General features: G+C 43.0%; 2 protein-coding genes and 1 pseudogene across 3 annotated transcripts; all 3 read right to left on the reverse strand.

The window, feature by feature from the left end:
- Positions 1 to 4,777: 4,777 nt before the first annotated feature.
- Positions 4,778 to 7,320, reverse strand: LOC140909583 (toll-like receptor 2; annotated as a pseudogene).
- Positions 5,174 to 24,257, reverse strand: LOC140909587 (uncharacterized). Of its 2 annotated transcripts, none has more exons than XM_073339177.1 (2): positions 20,997 to 24,257; positions 5,174 to 5,195 (listed from the first exon to the last, which is right to left on the reverse strand). In XM_073339177.1, the coding sequence occupies exon 1, from the start codon at positions 22,549 to 22,551 to the stop codon at positions 21,301 to 21,303; it is 1,251 nt and encodes a 416-aa protein (XP_073195278.1). In that variant the 5' UTR covers positions 22,552 to 24,257; the 3' UTR covers positions 5,174 to 5,195; positions 20,997 to 21,300. The 2 variants fall into 2 exon arrangements, with proteins under 2 accessions (XP_073195278.1, XP_073195279.1); XM_073339178.1 differs by lacking the exon at positions 5,174 to 5,195 and having other exon boundaries at positions 20,618 to 22,495; positions 23,424 to 24,257.
- LOC140908836 (uncharacterized) lies at positions 15,664 to 18,166 on the reverse strand. Its single transcript, XM_073336721.1, has 3 exons — positions 18,151 to 18,166; positions 16,992 to 17,381; positions 15,664 to 16,298 (listed from the first exon to the last, which is right to left on the reverse strand). Exons 1-3 carry the CDS (start codon positions 18,164 to 18,166, stop codon positions 15,820 to 15,822), a joined length of 885 nt encoding a protein of 294 aa, XP_073192822.1. The 3' UTR covers positions 15,664 to 15,819.
- Positions 24,258 to 27,577: the final 3,320 nt, after the last annotated feature.

The raw sequence follows: 27,577 nt of genomic DNA on the forward strand, positions 1-27,577 counted from the left end.
AGCTTGGTGTCATCCACAAACTTTATAAGTGTACTCTCTATGCTATTATTTAAATCATTGATGAAGATATTGAACATAACAGAACCCAGAACTAATCTCTGTGGGACCCCACTTAATATGCCCTTCCGGCTTGACTGTGAACCACTGATAACTATTCTCCAACCAGTTATGCACCCGCTGTATAGTAGCTCCAGCTAAGTTGTATTTCCCTAGTTTGTTTATGAGAAGGTCATGTATCAAAAGCCTTATTAAAGTCAAGATATACCACATCTACAACTCTCCACCCGCCGCCCCCCTCTCCCCCCTCCAGTCTTGTTCCCTGTCAAAGAAAGCTATTAGGGTGCCATCAAACAGCTAAAGAATCACAGTAATTTCAAATTTTTCACTAAGCTAAATAGTTACTCTCAATGGCTCTTCCTTTTAAAGTAATGTCTTTGAATGTGAAAGGGCTAAGTAATGTCATTAATTGGAAAAATAGCCTTGGTAGAATTTTTAAAAATTCACCCTCAAATTATTCTACATCAAGAAACTCATTTTCAGGAAGGGCAAATTACTGGTGGTGGTTTCAACAGACATTTTTTGGTTCAGCAAAAGAGGAGATGAGTGGGCATATTTGCTAAATACATATCTTTTCAGATAAAAATCAATTTAAGAATAAACAAGGATGATTTATATTGTTGAAGGGTACAATTGCAGGGTTAGTAGTAACAATGGGTATTGAAGCTTATGCTCTAATAAATTTGTTAGTCTCTAAGGTGCAACAAGTACTCCTGTTCTTTTTGCAGATACAGACCAACACGGCTGCTACTCTGAAACCTGAAATGGATATTGAGTATGTTTCCAACTCAAAGCAAAAAACTTGTTTTAAGGATATTTTTAAAACACTGGAAAGTTTCTGGATTTAAAGTAAATTATGCCAAATCTGAAATACTAGCTATAAATTTGCAAGATGCTGAAAAGTCACTCCTCCAGAAAATATTTGGGTACAAACAGGGAACAAATTCTATAAGATACCTGGGGATTCAAATTACAAACAACGTACAATTTAAATATCTATGATTTAAATATCAAACCACACTTCAGCAAACGAAAAAAGATCTGGAGTGCTGGGGAAGTATATAATTTCTTGGTTGGGAAGACTAGTTACAGTCAAAGTGAACATCGTGCCAAGGTGTACATCTTTCTCAAAGTGAACATCTTGTTTCAAAATCTTTCTGTGAGTATCCCAGATAAAACACTAGTGGGAATACAGAGCATGTTGTTTGAATACATATGTGGCATACAAAAAGAATAAGAGTGAGTGCAGATACTTCGTATAGAGCTATTAAACAGGGTGAACTAAGTGTTCCAAGTATTCTAGGGTACTATTAAGCCAGCCAGCTCAAAGTAGTAGTGAATTGGTGATGCTCTAACCCAGAAAACCACGGGGCCTTTATTGAACAAGAAAATTGAAGCAGTGTAAACACTGCTAGGCAACCGTGGAGTAACAACAACAAAAAAGAATGCCCTCCAGAAATGTATACACCTCCTTTAGCAAATGCTACTCTGTAGGTTTGGCATAGAGATAAGATACATTCCCCTCTCCCCCCCCCCAATGATACCCATTGCAAATAATCCAGATCTTAACCCAAATCGCGAACTAGAAAGCTTCAAAGATTGGGAGAGTCATGGAATACACCCAGTTGGTGAGCAATTCAGTAAAGAAATTGTCTAACTTATTTAGAGATCAAAACTAAGTTTAACTGAAACACTCTTTCCTGGTACCAGTACTTTCAGGTCAGACATTATGTTTCTCAACTTTCTAGAAAACCTGTTTTATATTAAAAGCTAACTTTAATAGAAGCTATATGTATTGTCAGTTAGGAGACAAAAATTATAACTAATTGATATCAATCTTTGCACACAACTCTCCTAACAAACAAAAAAATGTCCATGTATGAAACACTGGGAAAAGGATGTGGCTCGACAGATTACGCCAGAGCAATGGGCTTTCATGTGGAAAAGAGGACCAGCAACCTCAGTCTGTAGCACAATAAAAGAAAATGTCTTTAAGATACTACATTAATAGTACCTCATGCCAGTCAGATTAAAAAATATAGATAGATTGAATGGGACTAAATGTTGGAGAAATTGTGGTAAAAGAGGAGATTTTATGCATGTATAGTGGATGTGTCCAGTCATTAGAGAGTATTGGTATGCAATTGGTAACCAAATATCACAAATTGTTGGCTATTTATTACCAGATGATCGTTTGGTCATCCTTTTAGGGCTCCCGAGTAGAAATGGCCACAGAAGAGGAAATGTAGAATTAATTTCCTGTCTGCTAATAGCTGCTCAGCTATTGGTAAAGAAAAATAGCTGGTGATTGCTCTTCTTCCTCTAACCCCATTGTCCCTTAGACTGTGAGCTCTTAGGGGCAGGGCCCATCCCTACGTGATGGTCTGAAAAGAACCTAGTGCCATAAACAAATCACTAGTAATAATAGTTTGAGCAGGGTGTTTTATGCATGAGATCGCATGGAAGAGAGCACAAAGGAGCTTGTGGGAGAAATGGACAAAATCGGTGGTGACTGCCAGATAACTTATACTTATTTACATGAGCATAATTATAGGTTATAATTTTAAAAAATGTTTATGATATTGCAGCAGTTTTTGCAGTTCTTGACTTCCAGTGGTGACGATTAATTTCTTCACCCATTAGAGTGATTGATGCCATTGTCTCTTTCTGTATATATTTTTCATTTCCGCACTATAAAAGCTTACAAGTCATGTAATTATTGGAAATACTGTACTTACATGATGTCAAGAAGTTATTAGAGAAGGCTTGACACTTCAGCGCTCTTTGTGGCCTCTTTACAATAGAACTAGGATAGCAATTTCCAAACTGAAGATCACAGGTCTGAAGGTTCTGGGTTCTCTATCCACTGATGACAGTGATGTTTGCATGCATGTTGAGATGGAATCTTTACAAAGACAGAGCAAGAGAAACTATGAGAAAATCCATAGGTTCAGTGAAAGCCATAATCAGTATTGAGTGTTTAAATAGATGCACATCTATCTAGCTTGGAGACTTTGACCTAAGAATCAAACCTAAGATTTAAATCTGAAGCCATTGAAGACTGGCACAGCCCAGCACTTCAGGTGCAGTGAAGTGTAAGCTGCAGCAGAGAGGGAGCTATACTAACAGTCCTGGTGGGATTCAGTTATTTAATCTGGCTGCCGTTTCATATCCAACTTGCTTTCCTGGACAGAGCGAGAATGTAGTGTTGTAATGGGATAGACTGGGTTTGTGTAAACAGATAAGGCTAAGGTAGGAAATCTGGATGGGGAGAAGAAGAGAAGCTATTCTTGGAAGCCTGGGCACAGTCAAATCTATGTAACCACAGAATATTTCTGATTAATCAAACAGATTTTAATTAACGCAGAATTTATTTAATTATAACTTTGCTAGCAAATACAATTGAAAATAAGTCACTCCATGTTCTTGCCCAAAGAACATTTTGGTTGAAATCGTCAGCTGAGAGGAGTTTAGCAAATAGCTATTATAAATGTTAGAAAATGGACGGTTTCCAAAGCTGGGAATATATAGCTCATAATTTTGAAAATTACTTACGTAAATACCATAGTTTCCTTTTAAAATCCCAGAACTCTAAACCTAATGGTTCAAATTCAGCTCAGGGATAAGAAGGAGCAATTGCCATTGAGTCAATGTACCTGCTCATAACTCACACCAGGCTAACTTTGGCTGGTTGTATTCACTTGCTCATTAATTCATAAGGTTACTATTTCTGCTCTTGGATAACTCAGAATTACTCCTTATTTTATACTGTTGGTAGTGATTGGAGAATCATACCCACTGGTGGAGTAGCCTCCCAATAGGCTTTTAGTAGCCTCACAATAGGCTTTCTGGCTTTTAGTAACACCGAGGCTGTCTTATAACAAAACACGTGTAAATTACTTAGGTAGACCAGAGGTGTCTCTTTCTTGGCCTTCTCTTGCCTGCATGGTCATGGGTTAGAGACTTTTTCTTCTTCGTACTTTCTTAAGTGTCTGGGTAGATACCTTAGGGGTATCTGTACATACATACATCTAGTTGTCAATGGATATTCTATAGTACCCATCACTGTAATATTTAAGCTCTGATCTATTCCAATACTTTAGACATTGAATAAGGGCTCACAACACAACATGGACCATCTTTCCCCAATGGTTTGTGTTAACAGACTCTTTTAGTCTATAAAGTCCTCGCTTCTGTAAAGGATTTTGCAAACCACAGATGTGAAGTGCTATTCAATTACTACATATTATTTATTGTGAATTTTTTTTTTTTGTCTCTAGAAGCAATTTTCAGAGTGGGCACTACCAGGTTTGGGAGTGATTGCAAATGTGTTGGTTTCTGAACTGCAACACTTTGTTCAGTCTGGATCACAAGAATGTTGTGTTATGACCTTTGTTTTCTGCTCTGTCTTTTCTGAGCAATATTAGATCTCCATAATGTTAACCACATCTGTGCCTTTTAACCACATTGTTTTTGACTAGTTCGCCGGAGATTTTGAAAAGATATTTACAGCATATGATATGACTCAAGTTTTTCTTTGCTGAAATCCACTATATTTCCTGAACCACTGACGAGGTTTAAAATTGTAGACTATCAAACCCTAAGAAATCATGACTTTGTCTGATAATATCAAAGCCTCGGTATTCCACATGATAGCTTCTTTTCAAGATGAAATGAATGTACATGGCACAAACTGGTTAATAATCTCTCATTGGACTGATCAGTTTATAGATTTAATTCCTATTTTGTAAATGGAAAGCTTTCCTGAAATTAAATATGCAAATATGCCTTATTTGACTGCAAATGTTACATCAGAAGCTTAATGTATTCTAATAGTCACATTCCATCTCGTACATATATTTTGTCAGTCCATTATCTGCTTTCAAAGCAAGTGGGTCGTTGAATGTTTTTAAGGCACCTGTGAGCTGGTGCCAGAATATTTTCTGTTTGTGTTCCTCTGGCCTCCATTTTAAATGGGTTTTCCTTTTCCACAGTTTTCTGAGTTTGCTGAATTTCTGTGGTACACTGTTGGGTATGAGGTCTTCCAACACAACCATAATGAGAGAATCTTCATTTTCATTCAGGACCTGATGTTCAGCAAAATACAGTTCATATTGACACCAGCAGCCGTTTCAAAGCTGGGGGAGAAAACAAAAAGGACCTGATGGCTGTTCTCTGTGCAATAGAAAATATTACCAAGTACCAGATGCCCCAGTTTGAACTCTCTCTCTCTCTCTCTCATGGTAACATATTTAAACCCATTCATTTCTAGTTTTTCCAACAAATTCTCTTTAGTCCAACTTGTATAATTTTCACTGTATGAAATGAAGGCATCATACAACTTATTTTCTGGCCTATTTTTGCATTGTTTCATTTTTTCCATGCACCAGTTCCAGCCCATTTTTACATTCCAGGGTCCATCAAAATGCCAGATAAGCCTGTTATTACTGACATAGATTATATGTCTGTACAAGCTGTAATAGCCATTTGAACACCAATGGAACGATGCACTCCTTTTATCTGGTGGAAAACTGCATCTTAGATTTTCTTGTCCATTTATTTGCAGATTTGGTCTATGGATATATGTATTCACAAACCAGTGCAAGTCACAGTTACAGAAAAAATGTTTCCCTTCAACAGTTAAAACATTTAATTTTGTCAGACTCCCCAGAATGTCTTCCGCTATTGTACTAATGGCATTGTTGCTAATATCTAACTTAATCAAAGATTCTAGAAACAACCCACTTTGTAGAAATGAGATCTTATTCCCAGATAAATTAAAATATTTCCATATTGGAAGAAATCTTCCAAAATGATCTGAAATCTCTGATACTAAATTTTGACTGATGTCTAGACTAGTGAGCAAAATAATTGGACTGATAGGATCTATTTGGTTTATTAGATTTCCAGAAAGGTTAAGTTTCAGAGTAACAGCTGTGTTAGTCTGTATTCGCAAAAGGTGCCACAAGTACTCCTTTTCTTTTTATTATGTTAATGTCACTGTTGCTTAAATCCAGATGCTGCAGAGCGGTTGATAAGTCAGGGAAATTTAGAAATGGGGTTATTGCTAAGGTCTAAAAATAGCAATTCTTGCACATTACTGACAAATTACTGGAGTTCTACAATAGAACAGTTTGACATTTCTAAATGATTTACTTTCTCTGGCAGGCTTTCTATAGGTGTACCTTCTTGTCTTTTAATATATGAAATTGCAACAATATGTATACTTCCAGGTTCAGTTTTGTCTACAACTGTTCCAGAGCTGTCTGGATCACAAGTATAGATGAACTGATTTCCCTGAATATATATCTTTTCTTAATCAAACAATTTTGCACCAAAACTTTTGCTATTTGATTTATGCTTGTGAAAGACTAATCAATTATGTTAATTGTTGAAGGGAGACATATAGTATCTAAGTTGTTTATGGGATTGTTACTGATATTTAAAAACAAAAGCTTGCTGGATGTGAAATGACAAATGTTTCCAATATCTACATTGCTAATTGTTATTTTGTTGTAACTAGCATCAATAGACTGTACGTTTTCCATTGGAAGAAGAAGGATAAAAAGTGACAAGAGATCAATTTCCAGATTGTTGTAACTAATGTTCAGCTCTAAAATACTGTCCAGCTGATCTTTGCAAAGACTGACATGGCATACGTTTTTTCTTGTCAGATCTTCCTTAGACAGTTTACTGTTTGAAAGATCAAACACTCCATATTTTGGCATTTGACAGAAAGCATGCCTTATCATAGAAGGTGGAAACACAGTTATGTTTTTATCTAGTCTTTGAAAGTCCTGTACGCTTCACCTGAACTTAGAATGAACATTTAACAAGCCAGATGAACCTTTGGAATATTGCAACCTTTCAGCTGACACAGAAGATTTCAAAGCAGTCTCTGATGATCTTTCAAAATATTTATAAATGTTGTGGAAAATCTGAGGTTTCATGTATTTGTAAGAATTTTAGATGAGGTGCAAGATAAGGAATTTCATGCAACTGGTTGTTAAATGAAAGATTTACAGAAATATGGTTGAATAGATTCTCAAAGGCACCAGATTCAATTTCCTGAATCTGATTGTAGGAAATGTCTAACACTTGCAGAGCACCAAACCCTTCAAAGTCTTTTCTGATTATTTTTTCAGTAATATTATGTGAGAAGTCAAGGGCTCTTGCAGCTTTTGGAGCCTGTACCTCAGATATAGATGAAAGGTTTAAATAGGAGTAGTTAGAAAATTTGGAGCTAGAGGTATTATAATCCATCCTCCTCAGTGAATAAGAAAGAAATTAAGTAGAAATGAAAGACTCTGGTAAGGAACCCAATCCTGGAGAAAAGAAAGGTAAAAGCAATTAGTATAATCCTTTCAACATTAAATAGACCCTTATAGCAATTCAAGTCTTGGTTTACTTTTAACTGTATATATTTTAAAAGGGAGCCAGCTGGGCATATTTAAAAGGGGGAGGGATAGCTCAGTGGTTTGAGCATTAGCCTGCTAAACCCAGGGTTGTGAGTTCAATCCTTGAGGGGGCCATTTAGGGATCTGGAGTAAAATTGGGGATTGGTCCTGCTTTGAGCAGGGGGTTAGACTAGATGACCTCCTGAGGTCCCGTCCAATCCTGATATTCTGTGAAACACTTGGCAGTGCTTTTGGAACACTGAGAACTTGATTGTCCATTCTGTTCAGGCTGGGGTTGAATGGAGTGGAGACAGTTGGTCACAGGGCTACAATATTTTATAGTCATTTAAAAGAAGGATGGAAATGTTTACATGGCACCATGTTAATTATAACTTCTTGTCATTTTCCTGATTATTTCACCCCTAAATTTTTCAGGATATATTCTGGCACTGTTACTCCACAGCTGTACTATTAAATTCAGTGGAACTCTTCCAAAAGTAGGGCAGTACTCAGTGTAAGTAAGAATGGCAGGGTCTGGTTCTTCGCTCCTACATACACAGTGTAGAGGTTATTCTCTGTAATAATACTCCTGCCTGAAGTTTATATGACGAGTATTGCCAGTATTTCTGCTCTGTAACCTCATAGGATATTTACAATAAAATAAAACCAAAACCAACTAACTAAAATAATCACCAAAGGGCCACATGTCAGCTGCAGATACTTCCACTGCCCCACATTTATTTTAGGGTTCAATTTAAACGTATGTAAAATCCTCCATTGATTTGTTCTAGCCTCTCTCACAAACCTTGTGTCTTTCCCTGTATCTAACACTAGCCTCCTTTCTATGCCAGTATACAGTCAAACTGCAGATGGTGTAACTCTCTCCCCTGCTGACTCTGCCCTGTGGAATAGCTTCCCAGGATCAGTATAACCCTCACTATTATTCTGGGACTAAATGTTTTCATTTGTTTACCACTCAGCCTTTTGGCCTAGCTTTTCTCTAATGCCATTTTCAGCACTGGGCTTGTTACTAGAAAACAAGAAGTTTCTAAGCACCATGTTCACCCAGGTTGTGTGGGGGTGACTAAGGTTATGACCTCACTATGTAATTTGCTTCTGTTAGTCTCTTAATCTAAGGTACGGTTTACAATATGCTGTTGCAACCGCTTCTAACAGGCACCAGACCTGTACCAGTGAGAGCCTTCCGCAGCTAGCTCCTGCGCTGGGTAATCCCTGCCTCGGTGACAGGCTGAGGCATAGGCGCAGTTTGACTTCTATATTTGGGGTGGGGAGGGTGACTCCAGTCAGGCCAACAGGGCCACACCTGGGAGTGGGGGGCAATTCCGTGACTGCACACAGGGTTGCCATTTCAGATTGGGGGAAGGGGTGTCGCAAGTTTATCCATGATTCCAAGGGCTACTTAGGCAACTGAAAGCTCTAGTGTTTTTGCAGATAATAACTTAGAAATATCTGACAGGAGCATTGTATCTAATTCCTATACCAAGAAAGAAATTTAAATAAATATTAGACCCACTCAGCTCTAATACGAACGTGTTCTGATATCTTGTGGCAAGTCACTTGTGGGACATAGGTTAGATTGAAAATTGTAATGTATAGCCTTACTCAGATACTCTTACTAAAGTCAGAAGGGACCATCATGACCATCTAGTCTGACTTCCTGCACATTTCAGGCCACAGAACCTCACCCACCCACTCCTGTAATAGACCTATAACCAGTGATGCTGACTTTCTAATGTGCCAGGGGATGCTCAACCCCCTGGCTGTGCCGCAGCCCCCACCCCCACTCCACCCCTTCCCCGAGCCCCCGCCCCCGCCTCCTCCTAGGCCCACCCTGCCCCACTCCACCCCTTCCCCCAAGCCCCTGCCTGCCTCTTCCCGCCCACGCTCCATCCCACTCCACCTCTTCTCACCCTGTTCTTCCCCTGAGCGCACCCTGCCCTCACTCCTCCCCCTCCCTCAGTGCCTCCTGCACAGCGTAGAACAACTGATCGGTGGGGCCGCTGGCAGGCAGGGGGCACTAGAGGTGTCAGGGGGATCTGGCTGCTATTTTTCCCCCATGGGTGCTCCAGGGCTGGAACACCCATGGAGTCAGCGCCTATGCCCCTAACCTCTAGCTGGGTTATTGAAGTCTTCATATCGTGGTTTAAAGGTTTAAAATCAAGTTACAGAGAATTCACCATTTACACTTGTCATAACCATACAGCTAAGGGTAGCTTGGAATTCCCCCTTACTTGTAAGGGGTTAAGAAGCTCAAATAACCTGGTTGGCACCTGACCAAAAGGACCAACAGAGAAAGAAGATACTTTCAAATCGGGGGGGGGGGGAGGTGGAAGGCTTTGTTTGTGCTCTTTGGGTGTTTCCTGGGGAAGCAGAGAAGCAACAGGTCAGAAAACTCCTTCTCCTAAAACCATCCTAAAACGAGTCTCAATATTACAAAAAGAGTAAGTAAATAAGGCAAGGCACGTTAGATTATCTTTACTTTTTAGCTTGTGAATTTTCCCTGTGCTAAGAAGGAGGTTTATCCCTGTTTTTTGTTGTTGTTGTTGTTGTTGTCTTTTGTAATTTTAAAGTTTTGCCTAGAGGGGAATCCTCTGTGTTTTGAATCTGATTACCCTGTAAAGTTACCTTCAATCCTGGTTTTACAGAGGTGCTGCTTTTACTTTTTTTCCCTTTATAATAAAGTTCTGTTTTTTTAAGAATCTGGTTTACCTATTTGGTTGGTATATTATTCTCAAGCCTCCCCAGGAAAGGGGGTGAAGGGGCTTGGGGGGATATTTTAGGGAACAGGAACTCCAAGTGGTCCTTTTCCTGAATCTTTGTCCAACTCACTTGGTGGTGGCAGCAGTACCCATCCAAGGACAAGGAAGTATTTGTGCCTTGGGGAAGTTTTTAACCTAAGCTGGTAGAAATAAGCTTAGGGGGTCTTTCATGTGGGTCCCCACATCTGTACCCTAGAGTTCAGAGAGGGGAGGGAACCCTGACAACACTAGTTTAAATCTGCAAGTGAGCCCATGCCCCTGGCTTCAGAAGGCGGTGAACCCCCCGCCCGCACTATCTCTGCCAATCTGACCAGAGAGAAAATTCCTTCCTGACCTCAGATATGGTGACCATGTGGGCAGATATCTGGGAAAGAATTCTCTGTAGTAATTCAGAGCCCTCTCTATCTAGTGTCCTGTCTCCACCCATTGGGGATTTTTGCTACAGGCAGTCACCAGTGGGTCACACACCACTGTAGGCAGTCCTAGCATACCATCCCCTCCATAAACTTATCAAGCTTATTCTTGAAGTCATTTAGGTTTTTTGCCCCCACTGCTCCCTTTGGGAGGTTGCTCCAGAATTTCACTCCTCTGATCATTAGAAACCTTCACCTAATTTCAAGCCTAAACTTGTTGATGGCCAATTTATATGCATTTGTTCTGGGGTCCACATTGATGCTTAACTTAAATAACTCCTCTCTCTCCCTGGTGTTTATCCCTCTGATATATTTATAGAGAGCAATCATATCTCCCCTCAATCTTCTATTGGTTAGGCTAATTAAGCCAAGCTCTTTGAGTCTCTTCTCATAAGGTAGGTTTTCCATTCCTCAGATCATCCTAGTAGCCTTTCTTTGTACCTATTCCAGTTTGAATTAATCTTTCTTAAACATGGGAGACCAGAATTGCACACAGTATTCCAGATGAGGTCTCACCAGTGCCTTGTATAATGGCACTAACACTTCCCTGTCTCTACTGGAAATATCTCACCTGATGCATGGTAGGACTGCATTAGCTTTTTTCACAGCTGCATCACATTAATCACAGGATGACTATGAGCTGTCAACCCAGCTCTTTCTCCTCTTCTGTCACTTCCAACTGATAAATTCCCAGCTTATAGCAAAAATTCTTGTTGTTAGTCCCTAAATGCATCACCTTGCACTTTGCACTATTAAATTTCATCCCATTTCTATAACTCCAGTTTACAAGGTCTTCCTGATCTTCTTGTATAGTATTCCAGTTCCCTTCCCTATTGGTAATAACTCCCAACTTTGTGTCATCTGCAAATTTTATTAGCACACTCCCACTTTTTGTGCCAAGGTCAGCAATAAAAATGTTAATTAACAGTGGTCCCAAGACTGATCCCTGAGGAACTCCACTAGTAACCTCCCTCTATTCTGCCAGTTCACCTTTCAGTATCGCCTGATGTAGTCTCGCCTTTAACCAGCTCCTTATCCATCTTTCAGTTCTCATATTAATCCCCATCTTCTCCAATTTAACTCATAATTTCCCATGGGGAACTCTATCAAATGCCTTACAGATATCCTGGTAGATTAGATCTACTGCATTTCTTTTGTCTAAAAAAGTCAGTTATCTTCTCAAAGAAAGATATTAGTAACTTTGTTACCACCCCTTGAATACAACAATTGAAACAATTGTAGAAAAATCTACAATTACTTTCTATCATTTAGGCGACTTACTTTTTGCAGTTCACCAAGCTTGGAACAGATCATTTAACTTTAGGAAACATTCTAACAGCCCTTTCTTATCTTAATCACCTGTTAATCTCTCTGTTTAAACAAAATTCTGACTTCCTACCTCAGAGGTGCAAGTTGGGAACAGCACTCTCCTGTCCTTACATTGCACACTCATGCCACCCCCAAACTCCACCTGTGGGCAGAGGAGCCAGAGGAAAGGGTCATGAATCTATTGCTGTCCTGATCTAAATGTTACCTGGGTTAGTGAGTTCAGTGTCTCTCTTAGAGCTCAGCCCCTTACACTGCCCACCACCTCTGACCGACCCACAGGGACAACGCTGCTCAGGTCTGGGGTGTGTCATGCCCTGACTGTGAGGGGAAGTTGGAGCCTGCCTAGCTCTGCCCTTGCTGAGATGGGAGTGGGGTTGGGAGAAGAAGGAGGGGGAGAGGGGCCACCTGGAATCAGCACAAGCCCTGATTTCTGCTCTGCTTGCCGAGGCTGGCTGGGGCCCACAGGAAGACTAGCCAGCTAGTGCACTAGTGACTAGCTGCACTCTTGTCAGTGGCCCTCCTTCTGACATGGGGCTGTCATGCATAGGTGCCGACTCCGTGGGTGCTCTGGAGCTGGAGCACCCACAGAGAAAAATTGGTGGGTGCTCTGCACCCACCGGCAGCCAAGCTCCCCGCCCCGCCCCGCTCCTCCCACCTCACCTCCTCCTCTGCCTCCTTCCCTGAGCATGCTGTGTCCCCGCTCCTCCACCTACCTCCCAGTGGTTGCCACTGCCAAACAGCTGTAGCAAGCTCCAGGAGGGAGGGGGATTTGGGGAAGGAGTCGAATAGGGGCAGGGAGGGGGCGGAGTTGGGGTGGGGACTTTGGGGAAGTGGTTGGAATGGGGCGGGCAGGGGCGAGGCAGGGGTGGAGTCGGGGTGGGGCTGGCGGCAGAGGGGGGGTCGAGCACCCACGGCACCATTAGATGTCAGCACCTATGCTGTCACAGAGTGATCCTACCACCTCTACACCAGCAGAACAGAGCCACTACATGGGGGGCAGGGGGGGATTTCCCAGCAGTCTCTATGCCTCTTCTGACCTCGGGGCACCACCAAAGAAGGCAAGGGTAGCCCTTGCATAGTAACTTTTCCCCAGCATGCCTTTCTGGGGCTGGTCCTTTGGCAAGGCCAAGTAACCAACCCCTAACATGACTATTTCCTAACTGAGAGCTGCTGTATTTCCCCCTCTTCCCTATAGAGAGTCTCTGTTGTGTTTTCCCCTTCTTACTCTCCAATCATGGCACATTGATTTGAGTATTAATAATTAAACAAAGCTTTGAAGGGGAATGGAAGGGGAAGTTATTTGATGTACCCTTAATGTCCTCATTCTATGCTGTTTTAGAAAATGTCTCAGGGTAGCTGACTGCTGTGCTGTTACTGTGCCATAATGTAGAATGAAGATACACATTAGGTATAGGAACTGCTGGAACAGACCTCTGATCTATCCTCAGCCATGAATGGCCCACCCTCTGTTTATTATCGCTTGCTGCATTGTGACTGTTTTAGGCCCAGAACTTTCAAACACTTATGCCGCATTGTTAATCCCAAGCATTCAGAAAACATGAGTGAGGCCCCCAAAATCTGGAGACTGGTTTAAAAATCATAGGATTTTAAAATTTGGGGGAATTTTTTATTTGCCTTCTGGATTGTATGTCTTTCGGGTCATGTTTCCAGACTTTTCTCCATAACTGCGAGGGCTAGCAATTTACTTTTTTTAATGGAAGCTGAGAATCTTCTGAAATGAAATGGCTCCCAGAGCTGAGCTTTGAAACCCCCTACATACCAAGAGACTTGTAATAAAATTGTGAGAGTTGGCAACACTGCAAAAGTTATGCATATGCTTGATCAGGAACTCAGTGGGACTGCTCATGCTTAATGTTAAATGTGTGTAAAGCTTGGTAGGATCAGAGCCTTAGGGCACATTTACACTGGCAAAGTTACAGTGTCGGCAGTTACAGCGCCGCTCAGATTGCGCAAAAGGGCAACTGCTGTTGTGTATTCACACTGACAGCTGCCTGCGCAATTGCATGTTCACACTTGTGACACTTGCAGTGATATTCAGAGTGGCGCACTCTGGGCAGCTATCCCACAAAGCATCTCTTTCTCTTCTGCTGCTAAGACTTGTGGGAAGGCGGGGGCAGAAGGGTCACAGGGCATCCTGGGTCCTGTCCCAATGCCCTGTGATGCATTGCTTCGCATCCCAGCAATCCCTGTACTTCCATCAGCATTTGGTGCCATCTTTCAATGGTTTGTGTACTGCGTGCCCTGCTTCTTTCAGGCAGCAGCAATGGATCTCAAACTGCTGACCAGTATGCTGCTCACTCTGACCAACATGTCATGAGTGGCAGTGGAGTTATTCCTTAAACTACAAAGGCGAGAGGGGTGTGATATTGATCTCACCACACGTAGTAGTTACGACACGAGATTGCTTGTGGCATTCACGGAGGTGCTGACCGCAGTGGAACGCCGCTTTTGGGCTTGGGAAACAAAAACTGAGTGGTGGGATCTCATCATCATGCACATCTGGGATGATGAGCAGTGGTTGCAGAACTTTTGCATGAGGAAATCCACATTCATGGGACTGTGTGATGAGCTTGCCCCAGCCCTGTGGTGCAAGGACACGAGAATGAGAGCTGCCCTGTTGCTGGAGAAGCGCATGGTGATTGCACTGTGGAAGTTGGCTACTCCAGACTGCTACTGATCATTTGCTAACCAGTTCGGAGTGGGAAAGTCGACCATTGGACTTGTGTTGATGGAAGTGTGCAGGGCCATTAGTCGCATCCTGCTCCAAAAGACCATGACTCTGGGCAATGAGCATGACATTGTGGATGGCTCTGCACAAATGGGCTTCCCTAACTGCGGAGGGGCAATAGATGGCATGCACATTCCAATTCTGGCACCGAACCACCTAGCCACCGAGTACATTAATCGCAAGGCGTATTTCTCAATGGTTCTCCAGGCACTTGTGGATCACTGTGGTCATTTTACAGACATTAACGCTGGCTGGTCCAGAAAGGTGCATGAACCACACATCTTTCGGAACAGTGGTCTGTTCAAGAAGTTGTAAGCAGGGACTTTCTTCCTGGACCAGATGATCACCAGAGGGGAAGTTCAAATGCCCATTGTGATCCTGGGAGACCCAGCCTAGCCCTTAATGTCATGGCTTATGAAGCCATACACGGGGCAACTTGACAGCAGCAAGTAGTGGTTCAACAACAGGCTGAGCAAATGCAGAATGACTGCTGAGTGTGCATTTGGCCGGTTAAAAGCCCGCTGGTGATGCCTGTATGGGAAGCTGGACCTTGCTGATGACAATATTCCTATGCTTATAGCTGCATGCTTTACCTCCATAATATTTGTGTGGGGAAGGGTGAAAGCTTCACTGAGGGCTGGATCGCAGAGGCTTAGCACCTGGAGGCTGAGTTTGAACAGCCAGAGACCAGGGCTATTAGAGGGGTGCAGGGCCATAAGGATCAGGCAGCAATTTGAAGCTGAAAGCCACTAATATTTGTTGCTATGCTTGGGATTGCAGTGCTGGTAATGCTAGGAGGTGATTGGTGCATATGATGCAAGAAGGGGGCTTAACATAATTGTATGTTGGTTTGCAGTGCTCTTTTTGCTTTCACTTTATAGAATAAACATTGCTTTCAAACCAACATAATTCTTTTATTAAAGGACAACAACCGGAGGAGAGAGTCAAATGAAAAAATTCATCAGCAGGGTGAGGGATGGGAGAAGGGAAGGTCTGAAGAGGAGGAGGGGTCTCAGGATGGATACAGATTTGTGTATGACCAGGAATCATACCCAACCTTCTCTTTTGGAGTACAATGCAGCGGGTGCTGTACTTCAGCAGGGCCAAACTGCAGAGGGATGGGTGTTGAGTGCAGTGGGTAGTGGGAGTCCACAGTGCTGGACTGTGATGAGGGAGGAGTGGAATGCTGCAGGTAGAGAGTGGAGCCAGGAGGTTGATAACAGTGTGTTGGTGGTGGTGGGGGTGCATGGGAAAGAGTTTTGATACGGCGGCTGCAGGGGAGGACGGGCAAGAAGCTGCTCGGATTGAAGAGCTAGCATCACCTGGAGCATGTCCACTTGGTGCTCCATAACATTTAAGAGCCATTCCATGGCTTCTTTCTGGCGTGCCACGTTCTCCTTTTGGTCCCTCTTCTTGCTGTCCCACCACTCCTTCAATTCCTGTTTCTCGGCGGCGGAGTGCATCATAACCTCACGGAGAAAATCCCCCTTAGTTCTTCTTGGCCACTTTCTAATTCTGCACAGCCGTTCTGCCGCTGATAACAAAGAGGAAGGCTGGGCTCCCAAGATCATCTCTGTGAAGTTTAAATGCAACATTTTACAGAAGCAGTATTGTTTGTAACTCAGACAAAACTGATTCAGTGCTTTAAAACACAGCCAGTACTCACACACCTGTCACTAACTGACTGACCCCAGGCAAACACACATGAGCCACAAGACCCCCAAAATGGTGAGTAGCTGCAGGGGCAGGGTAAACCACTCTTCCTGGACCCTGCTGTACACTGGGCACATGGCTCTTGGGGAGAGCCAGCAGTGTAGGGAGGGGTGGGGGTTGAGAATCATTCCTGTCCCCACACTTTCCACAGGATGTGATCATTGTGGAAGATATCTCTCTGCTGAGGTTGAGGAGGAAATCAAGGGAGGGTCTTCTCCAAGCCTGCGGCTTCCGTCCTGGCCCCTATGTAGCTTGCCTGTGTGCGGCAATGGTCCCCCCGACCCTCCGTGATGGTAAAGTGGCGTGAGAAAGTTACCATTAATGGGCAAGAAACAAAGCAGCTCTGCCGAGGAACCTGTGGCAATGGATTGCCCAGTATCTCCATGAGAGTTTCCTGGATATCTCTGAGGGACAGTCCCATGAAGTGAGGGAGTCTATCAGCAGCCTGTTCTACCACTCAGATTGGGCATGTGGTGGGAGACAAGCCTGCTTTCTGCAACCCTCCTGCCCACAATAACTCACTTCAGCAATTCCCCAAATCGGATCCACTTACCAGGGGCCTCCTCTCCTGCTTGCGCTTCGCCAAGATCTGACTGCTGTGACTGGCTAGGCTCCTCCAGGGTAGCAAAGAGTTCCTGGCTGCATGCATCTCTGGCCTCCGAGTCATCCCCTGCCTCTGGGTCTCCATCTCCCTCTTCATCCAAGATTTCCTCCTCCTGGCTTGGCCCACTCTCGACTGGCACACGAGCCAACGAAGTATCCACAGAGGCCTTCGCAGTGGAGGTGGGGTAGCCACCGAATATTGCGTCCAGCTTTTTGTAGAACTGGCAGCTTGTAGGCACAGCACCGGAGTGGCGGTTTGCCTCCCGCACCTTGTGGTAGGTGTTCCACAGCTCCTTTACTTTTACCCTGCACTGCAATATGTCCCAGTCATGGCCCCTTTCTATTATGCATCATGAAATCTGTCCATAGGTATCATAATTCCTATGGCTGGAGTGCAGCTGGGACTGCACAGTCTTCTCTCCCCAAATGCTGATGAGGTCTAGCAGCTCGGCACTGCTCCAAGTGGGGGATCGCCTGGTGTGTGGAGCAGGCATGGCCACCCGGAAAGATGCACTGAAACCACTGCACGCACCACCGAGCAAACAGGAAGAGGATTTTCAAATTTGCAAAGGAATGTATGGGGTGGGGATGACAGTTCGTCACCTGAGGGCACTAGATAAGTTTATGGAGGATTGGTCCATCAATGGCTATTAGCCAGGAATGGCAGAAATGGTGTCCCTCGCCTCTGTTTGCCAGAAGCTGGAAATTAGCAACAGGGGATGGCTCTGTTCTGTTCATTCCCTCTGGGGCACCTGGCACTGGCCAGTGTCAGAAGACAGAATACTTCGCTAGATGGACCTTTGGTCTGACCCAGTAGGGCCATTCTTATGTTCTTATGAGGGCAGGGCAGTAGAGTTCAAACCAATGACCAGAGAGGTGAGAACAGGTATTGTGGGACACCTCCTGGAGGCCAATTGCAGCGCTGTAATTGCCGTGGTGCAGAAAGCTGTACGCCTCTCATTGGGGTGGTTTTTTTAGAGTGCTACAACTGTGCAGTTTCTGCGCACTAAGTGGCTTGGCAGTGTGTCCACCTCGGGTGTTACCGCACAGAAAGCTGTTTTACTGCCCAGGAACTTGCCAGTGTAGACAAAGCCTTAGAATATATGTGCCTTGGGGCAGCGTCATGCTGTAAAGCATCATGCATGGTTATTTAACAACCTCCACTTGTTTGTTTTTGTCTTTTTAAATGATAAGGTCTTTGGGACAGGGGCCAACTCTTTCTATATGAGTGCACAGCACCCAGAACACTTTAGGTGCTACGACAAAGTAAATAATAAATCATGGTAATAAGAGAATTTCAAACGGAAGAAATGACACAATGTTTTCCTACTGGCAGTAGTGCTGCTTTGACAGATGTCCTCTCTGTTTACATCCAGTCTCACCCAGACAAGAAATCAATAGTGAGACAAACTACACACAAGGTAGATTTTGTCACTAGCTCTGCTCTTCTCTTTGAACTCAGGGGACTCATTCTCCAGGTGCAGAGTAGCAGCCGTGTTAGTCTGTATTCGCAAAAAGAAAAGGAACTTGTTAGTCTCTAAGGTGCCACAAGTCCTCCTTTTCTTTCTCCAGGTGCAGGAGACTAAAAGCTCCCAGTGAAATCAATGGGAATTACTCATGTCTTGTCCTGCCACTTACACTGGCAATTCCAGGACTACTTCCCATTTGCTCTGCAGTCATCCCCGCCACGGGAAAGCTTTAACTTGCTTCCAGTCTCCTGTCACTTCTCCTAAAGCAATTCAAATTCTCCAGCACAAATTCCCCATCATTCTGCTTCCACTGCAGTCATCCCTTCTCCACCAGGACCCTGCAAATAGTTGCTGCTTTTTGGCGGTGGTCACTTATTCTTTCTCTCGTTGAGGCGAGCCTTCAAATTGCAGCTCTGCCTCTTGAAGCTGCATCAGCTACAGGAGTTGGATGGACCAACAGCTACAGGAGTTGGATGGAAGTAATTAAACTGAAAGCAATATTTGATGTGATTAGTGTGAAGATGAGCATTGTGATGTGTGTGCCAACAGCCTCTGCTGAGATAATATATTATTTCCACTGTGTGTGTGTTGTGTATTCACTGCATGCTATACCCAGCTTTTTTTGAGAACTACTTTTTGTCTCAGGGATAGCGGCAGAACACCAGCACACTACAAAGTAGTCCTTAAATGTGTGACAGAAGCGTAAACAGCATGGCTGACAACATAAAGTTTTGGCTCACAGCACAGAGCCAATCAATACCTAGAACAGCTGTTCCATTTTTTCATTGTTTTCCTCTAAGAGCACATTTTCATTTGTGTGGTAACACTGGTTGAAGGGGGTAGAGCCTTGGTTAAGGGAGAGCAACTGTGGAGAAAAGGTGCTTTTTGTACTCCCTCTATCCTGGATTGGCTATACTGTAATTTAGAGTAGCCAGGGATCAGACAGCAGAGGGTAGCTCTGAGCATAGTAGGACCTAATTGCTGCTACATTGGCTGCCAGAAAATCCTCCTATCCAAGGGCAATCCTGCTGTAGTTGACAGTGCTGGTTTTAGGTACCGACTCTGCTCTGTGATGTGATATGTGGGCAGGGGGATGCAGCATCTGAGAATCTGGGCTAGATGTTTTAAAGATAATTACTAGCCACTTGAAGCTCCTGGATTAGTTCAGCCCTTTTAAGGGGATGCTTTTAATTTTAGTAGAGGAGAGAAGAAAACACTTCAAATTCCTTTGTGGTGGCTCAATTTTTTTTTAAAGGTAAATCTGGTTAGGAACCAAGATAACTCTCTGGGGCTCGGTAATATCCAGGAGACGAGTTGGACCTGCACAAAGCCTTCTCAGATCTGGATAGGCTTGCCCCAATCCTTCAGGAGCTTATAAAACTTCAAAAAGACTTTCTCTACCAAGAGAGGCTTGGATCAGCATTTAGTTGAACTAGATGTGGAGGTATACAAATGGGTGTATTTCCTTGTCCAATCCTGAAATCAATTCTGCACTCCTGACCGGGCTAGAACAGGAAATACAATGCTTCACCTCCGGAGTTATGGAAAATAACTCTTCTTTCCTCTTGACTCCCTACTCTGCTTTACCTCCACTTAACTATCAAAGTGGAACATGCCCAGGACAGTCATCCCTGATGTCATGAACCACGGGATTTTGTTTGGACAATGTCAATATTGCGCAGGTTAAGCGGTGCTGTGACAGTTTATACAGTGGTGGTGACCTATCCGCCCTCATCCTCCAAGGAAATCCACGCAACACTTTCAAAAGCTGAGCCTGGGATCTTAAATTCATAACTCTGCTAGATGCCAAAAATAATGGACTGAACAAAGACAGTGGATTTATGGTTTATTCCAACAATCTATAACCCACTAATCCCTTCCCTTTGCTGCTTCCCTTCCCCCTTTCCTCCCTATGACCAGAGGGTATGAATAGGCTGTTTCATCTTGAATGGTTCCTTGAAATATGTGTTAACTACTTGTGCTAAACAATCTGTTCCACGTTGTATTTAACTGGTTTCAGAGTAACAGCCGTGTTAGTCTGAATTCGCAAAAAGAAAAGGAGTACTTGTGGTACTTTAGAGACTAACCAATTTATTTGAGCATAAGCTTTCGTGAGCTACAGCTCACTTCATCAGATGCATACTGTGGAAAGTGTAGAAGATCTTTTTATATACACAATAAGCATGAAAAAATACCTCCTCCCACCCCACTCTCCTGCTGGTAATAGCTTATCTAAAGTGATCACTTTCCTTACAATGTGTATGATAATCAAGTTAGGCCATTTCCAGCACAAATCCAGGTTTTCTCACCCCGCCCCCCCAACACACACACAAACCCACTCTCCTGCTGGCAATAGCCCATCCAAAGTGATCACTCTCCTCACAATGTGCATGATAATCAAGGTGGGCCATTTCCAGCACAAATCCAGGGTTTAACAAGAACGTCTGGGGGGGGGGGGTAGGAAAAAACAAGGGGAAATAGGTTACCTTGCATAATTACTTAGCCACTCCCAGTCTCTATTCAAGCCTAAGTTAATTGTATCCAATTTGCAAATGAATTCCAATTCAACAGTTTCTCGCTGGAGTCTGGATTTGAAGTTTTTTTGTTGTAATATAGCAACTTTCATGTCTGTAATCGCGTGACCAGAGAGATTGAAGTGTTCTCCAACTGGTTTATGAATGTTATAATTCTTGACATCTGATTTGTGTCCATTTATTCTTTTACGTAGAGACTGTCCAGTTTGGCCAATTTACATGGCAAAGGGGCATTGCTGGCACATGATGGCATATATCACATTGGTGGATGTGCAGGTGAATGAGCCTCTGATAGTGTGGCTGATGTTATTAGGCCCTGTGATGGTGTCCCCTGAATAGATATATGGGCACAGTTGGCAACGGGCTTTGTTGCAAGGATAGGTTCCTGGGTTAGTGGTTCTGTTGTGTGGTATGTGGTTGCTGTGAGTATTTGCTTCAGGTTGGGGGGCTGTCTGTAGGCAAGGACTGGCCTGTCTCCCAAGATTTGTGAGAGTGTTGGGTCATCCTTCAGGATAGGTTGTAGATCCTTAATAATGCGTTGGAGGGGTTTTAGTTGGGGACTGAAGGTGACGGCTAGTGGCGTTCTGTTATTTTCTTTGTTAGGCCTGTCCTGTAGTAGGTGACTTCTGGGAACTCTTCTGGCTCTATCAATCTCTTTCTTCACTTCCGCAGGTGGGTACTGTAGTTGTAAGAATGCTTGATAGAGATCTTGTAGGTGTTTGTCTCTGTCTGAGGGGTTGGAGGAAATGCGGTTGTATCGCAGAGCTTGGCTGTAGACAATGGATCGTGTGGTGTGGTCAGGGTGAAAGCTGGAGGCATGTAGGTAGGAATAGCGGTCAGTAGGTTTCCTGTATAGGGTGGTGTTTATGTGACCATCGTTTATTAGCACTGTAGTGTCCAGGAAGTGGATCTCTTGTGTGGACTGGACCAGGCTGAGGTTGATGGTGGGATGGAAATTGTTGAAATCATGGTGGAATTCCTCAAGGGCTTCTTTTCCATGGGTCCAGATGATGAAGATGTCATCAATATAACGCAAGTAGAGTAGGGGCGTTAGGGGACGAGAGCTGAGGAAGCGTTGTTCTAAGTCAGCCATAAAAATGTTGGCATACTGTGGGGCCATGCAGGTACCCATAGCAGTGCCGCTGATCTGAAGGTATACATTGTCCCCAAATGTAAAATAGTTATGGGTAACGACAAAGTCACAAAGTTCAGCCACCAGGTTAGCCGTGACATTATCGGGGATAGTGTTCTTGATGGCTTGTAGTCCATCTTTGTGTGGAATGTTGGTGTAGAGGGCTTCTACATCCATAGTGGCCAGGATGGTGTTTTCAGGAAGATCACCGATGGATTGTAGTTTCCTCAGGAAGTCAGTGGTGTCTCGAAGGTAGCTGGGAGTGCTGGTAGCGTAGGGCCTGAGGAGGGAGTCTACATAGCCAGACAATCCTGCCTTCCTATAGAAGTATTTAGTCAGCCATTCAATGAACAGGATATGGCAAGGGATGAGCATAATTCGAATGAGCTAATTGATATTGCATAAGAGAACTCCATCACTTACTGATTCAACCCCCAGGATTTTAATACTTTAGTTAATTGCTTTATGGGCTGATGGCAAATGTAACCACCTGTGTGAATTTTATGATTTGTGGGCTACAATAATTCATATCTTTATTACTAGGTTCTTTTTGAAATATCTAAGGTAAACGGTTTCTCCTCCTCAAATCCTCTGTTTTGCTTTAATAGAAATGTATTTGTGAGATAGCACAGCTAGTCTTTGAACATGGCAACAATAGACTTGCTGCAGCTTTTCAGTCTGACATTCAATACCACAAAATATTTTCTCGTCCTCATTTATTTTTAAATATACTTAAAACAAAAAAATCTCAATTAGGCTGAGATTTCAATACCCTTAATACGTTAGGGCTATAGAGTCCTCTCTGCTAAGAGAATTCAAGAGGAGCAGATGCTAGTGGACCTATATGACTCTGATGCTTGCTTCCTCCGCCCCTCAGGATGCCCCTTTGCCCCACATCAGTGGCAATGTGGGCCCAGAGCGTGGGAGAGGGAGTTCCTGGCACAGGGCCAAAGAAGCCTTTGCCTTCAGTAGCATGCTCCTTTCAGAGCCCAGTGTCTATCTGAACAGCAAGCCATGTGGGAGTTAGTTACTCCAAGGAACTCTAACTCCATCCCTGCATGTGAGCGATTTCCCTGCCCATCCCGGGAGAGAAGAGCCAACAGCAGCAACACTCTATGTGTATGTGAAACAGCTACTGTTGCCACTGTGGCACCATATGGGACTGCGGCTTTTGTTCCCTACAGATCCATATCCTTTGCTGTGGGTCCCCCAAAGACAGCCTTCTAGAGGAGACTCTCAAAGTTCACCTATGACTGTTCTGACATCCTCTGTCCCTTGGGTTTAATTCCAAGAGAGCGGGAAATCCTTAAGCAGCTAGCTGGTGCTACACCTTCAGGAAGGCTCACTTCTCACACTGATGGCTGGTAAAAGCTTTTGTTGGCATCTAATTCTCTTCCTGTAAGAGACACATGCAAATGGGAAATTAGTTTATTCACCTGTTGACAGAATTTGTTTGGTAAAGTACTTACTGTTCCTTAAGAATGGGTATGCAATTTAATAGGAAGTACATAACAGTATCCCTTATAAGGTACATCTATCGGCAGACTTGCATTTGAGACTGGCCACTGTGTGTACCTAGCACTGTTTGTTGGTGCATTTACTATGGCCTAAGGCTTTCAAACCTGGGTGCCTAAAGTTAGACCCCTAAATCCATTCTCAGGTGTCTAAATAATAGAGGCCTGCTCTGTACCTGCAGTACCCTTTCCCTACAGTTGCATTTGTTGGTGCTTCTGAAAAATCAGGCCACTTATTTGTGTCTAACCGGATATTTGACTGATCTAATTTATACTGTCCTGTACATCCCACAAGGAGCCAAAAATGTAACCCAGGATTGGCCTGGCATCCTGCCCACATTCTCTTTCTCTTCAACACTGGCAGTAGGGAAGGGGAGAGGTGTATAAACCTCTGTACACATTTTATGGCACCCTTACACTGGGCTGAACCTCCTGGGTCCTTTGAGGCTGGGTTTATTGATAGAGTGGTATGACATAGTGATAAATGAAACGGCGGAGGATAGCTCCCTTTTATGGACACCCAGCCAGCCAGTAGCGATAAAATCCCTCTTAGTGGCTGTTCTCTAATTGCTCTACCTGTAAAGGGTTAAAAAGTCTCACTGCTATGCATAGGTAAAAGGAAGTGAGTGGGCACCTGGCCAAAAGAGCCAATGGGAAGGCTAGAACTTTTAAAAATTGAACAAAGACTCCCCTTTTGTCTGTCTTTTGTTGGTCTCCTGGGGTGAGCTGGACAGGGCAGCAGCTATGCTGTAAGAAGCTTGGGGCCAGGTATGAAAAAATCATCAGTATCAAACCTAGAAACTACTCATTTAAAACCCCAGATATGTAAGTAGATCAGGAAATGTCTAGGAAGACATGATTAGGTTTATCCCTTTTATTTTGTTATGGCTTGTGGATTCCCCTGTGCTAACCCCAGGTGCTTTTGTTTTGCTTGTAACCTTTAAGCTCGATCTCAAGAAAGCTATTCTTGGTGCTTAATCCTTGTAATTGCTCTTTTAAAATCTAGCAATAGCCTGAGTTCCCAGATGTATTTTCTTTCTTTTTTTAAAATAAAATTTACCTTTTTTAAGAACAGAATTAGATTTTTGTGTCTTAAGAGGTTTGTGCACATGTTGTTTAATTAGCTGGTTTCCTTTTTTTGGGTCTTTCTCAGCTGGAGGGGGTGTGAAAGAGATTGGGGGTATCCCACAGGAAGGAATTCCCAAGTGTGCCTTCCTGGGCTCTCAAAGGGTTCTGCACTTGGTGATGGCAGCATTTACCCAGCCAAGGTCAGAGAAAAGCTGTAACTTTGGGAGTTTAATACAAGCCCAGAGTAGCCAGTATAAATTTTTAGAATCCTTGCAGGCCCCCCACCTTCCGCACTCGAAGTGCCAGAGTGGGGAATTAGCCTTGGCAGACATAAAGCAGCTTCTTAAGAGTCAGGGTAGTGTCTACTTCTGGATGTCATACACAAATGTGGGTGCATGTGAATGGAATTGGATAGCAACAGTAAAATAGTGTCTAGGTAATGGATGTAGGAGTCACTGGTAAGAACCAAGCTAAAGGGTACTGTGACCATTTATGAGATTAGGTTAATCTCTCATCTAAATGGCATACAGTATTTCTTTATAATTTTCTTCTCTCTTGTTTTAACAGCAGCAGTTTGTGCAATTTTTTTTTTTAAATCGCTGTTTATTAGATGACTTGTAAAACAAGTGTTTCCCTTCTTTAAAACCCCCCTGGCTTTTGTACAGCATTTGTGATGTGACATTTGCTGCTCCATCTACTTTTTATGAAGCTGACATAAAATAACTTCAAAAACACTCTTCACATCTGGGCAGAAACTATTTTCTACCATTCTCTCTAGTAACATTGTGATTGATGGAGAAGGGAGCCTGCAGCACCCATCCCAGATGGGTCACAAAGCACAAGGCTGTGACAAAGAGAAAGGACTCAAAACTGAAGTGAAATCTAAGCTGGACACAGGTCCACATACTACTTTTTCCATCTTTAGAAAACTGCAGACATCTGGGATGTGGCAAAGTTAGTTGTTCTCATGATATTCCATAAGGAAACCAGCCCATTAGTTCTGCTTCAGTTATTACAGGGTACAGTGCCACTGATCAGGCATTAAAGGGAAGGCAAGTTTCAGTAGGGCAATCCATGTGATAAACTCAAAATACACTTTGCACAATATCTGTAGGAAAGCAGCAGCATGTGGGTGCTTTATTTGAACTATTGAGAAATGCTGGTCAATTCTGCTCAGTCTGTCAGAACCACCCAAACCTGAAATTGCTCATGTTTGCACATGAGAGCATATTATTTTAACTGTGTATAGGGCTTCTGCTGGTTTGGGTTTATAAATTTAATTTTTCAGAGTTTATTTTTGGCTTCATGTAGACATCAAACAATCTTGAGTTTTTCCAAGGCTCTCTCTATATATACTGTAATGAATACTGTTCCCTAGTGTGCTTTAACATAGTACCAACTCAACTGTCATTATATTAAAGCACACTAGGAACCTTTAGACCCTGCTCATGAGCACTACATGGGCTAATTAACACGCAACTCTGGGTGCTTTAGAAGTCACACCACCATTACATTACTGCTCAGTGTAGACAAGCCTTTAGATACAAGTACCCATTGCCAGTGTTTTCTGGTGTTTACTCAATAAATACCAATTTCTCTTTTTTGGATCTGGGTGTTTTATCAGTTAAGAGCGACAATCAGAAGTCCTAACTCTGTCACAATTAACATTTTAAAGTCAGCTGAGGGAGGGGGGTTGGCTCATTGAAAGTGTTTGGAAAATGTTTTGTTTATATTGCAATGTTTTATCAATTTTGACCTGTCCAAAAAAATACTACAATTAGTGTGGGCACACTTGTTGGCAATCTCACTGCAGATGCAATGACTGCATGGGCAAAGAGCCAAAATTGTTCATTTAGGCCTCAAAGTGGTCTCTGTCAGTGCTGAGGCACGTGGGCAGGGGACTGTTAGAGAGCAAGTACTGTTACTGATGGATTACTTCATTTCTAGTTATGTTACCACAGTGTATTCCACAGGCACTAAATACACTTTAATACAGCCTAGCAAAATTGTACTAGCTCACAGGAGAGGGAGTGCTCCTCCTTCCTCCCTACCCCCAATAAATAATTGCATGACTAAAACAGCTTAGTTTTTTCTTCATTATTCTGTTAAAAGGTGTAGTAGTAGTAGAGTTTGGGCTGGGGTATGAAAGTTTCCATGAACATTGTTCAAAAATACTTTAATCCCCTCCTCTACCAATAATATAAATTCAAAGGTCTCAGAAGCTTACAGCTGCATCAAATTACTACTCTAGTGATTCCATCTGAAAATCTGCTGTATCCTTTCACTCTAATGCCTCATTTTTAGTGATCTGTTAGCAATGTATAAATATTTGTAGTTTTCCCCTAATCTTGGGGAGTTTGGCAGACTAGCACTATGGGTAGCTACTTACAAGCTGTGCCATCTATTTTATGGATTCTTCATTTAAATCCTGTACCTAATTTAATTCCTGCAGGAAACAGATCTGTTACAAGTAAAATTCCCAAAATCAGAAGCAGCTTATTATAAGCTAGCTGATCCACAGCCCCTAAAATACTTAAGGAGCTGTCTGAAAAGATCTCTTGGGCATTAGCCGTTGTCCTTGAGAATTCATGGCGGATGTGAGATCCCAAAAGATGGAAAAAGGGTAAATATAGTACCTATCTATAAAGAGGGGAATATAGACAACCCAGGGAATTATAGTACCCAGAAAGATAATGGTGCAAACAATCAATTTGTAAGCACCTAGAAGGTAAGGCAATAAGTAATATTCAACATGAATTTGTCAAGAACAAATCATGTCAAACCAACCTAATACCCTGCTTTGACAGGACAACAAGCCT

This window comes from Lepidochelys kempii, chromosome 3, assembly GCF_965140265.1.
Source record: "Lepidochelys kempii isolate rLepKem1 chromosome 3, rLepKem1.hap2, whole genome shotgun sequence".
Classification (NCBI taxonomy): Eukaryota; Metazoa; Chordata; order Testudines; family Cheloniidae; genus Lepidochelys; species Lepidochelys kempii.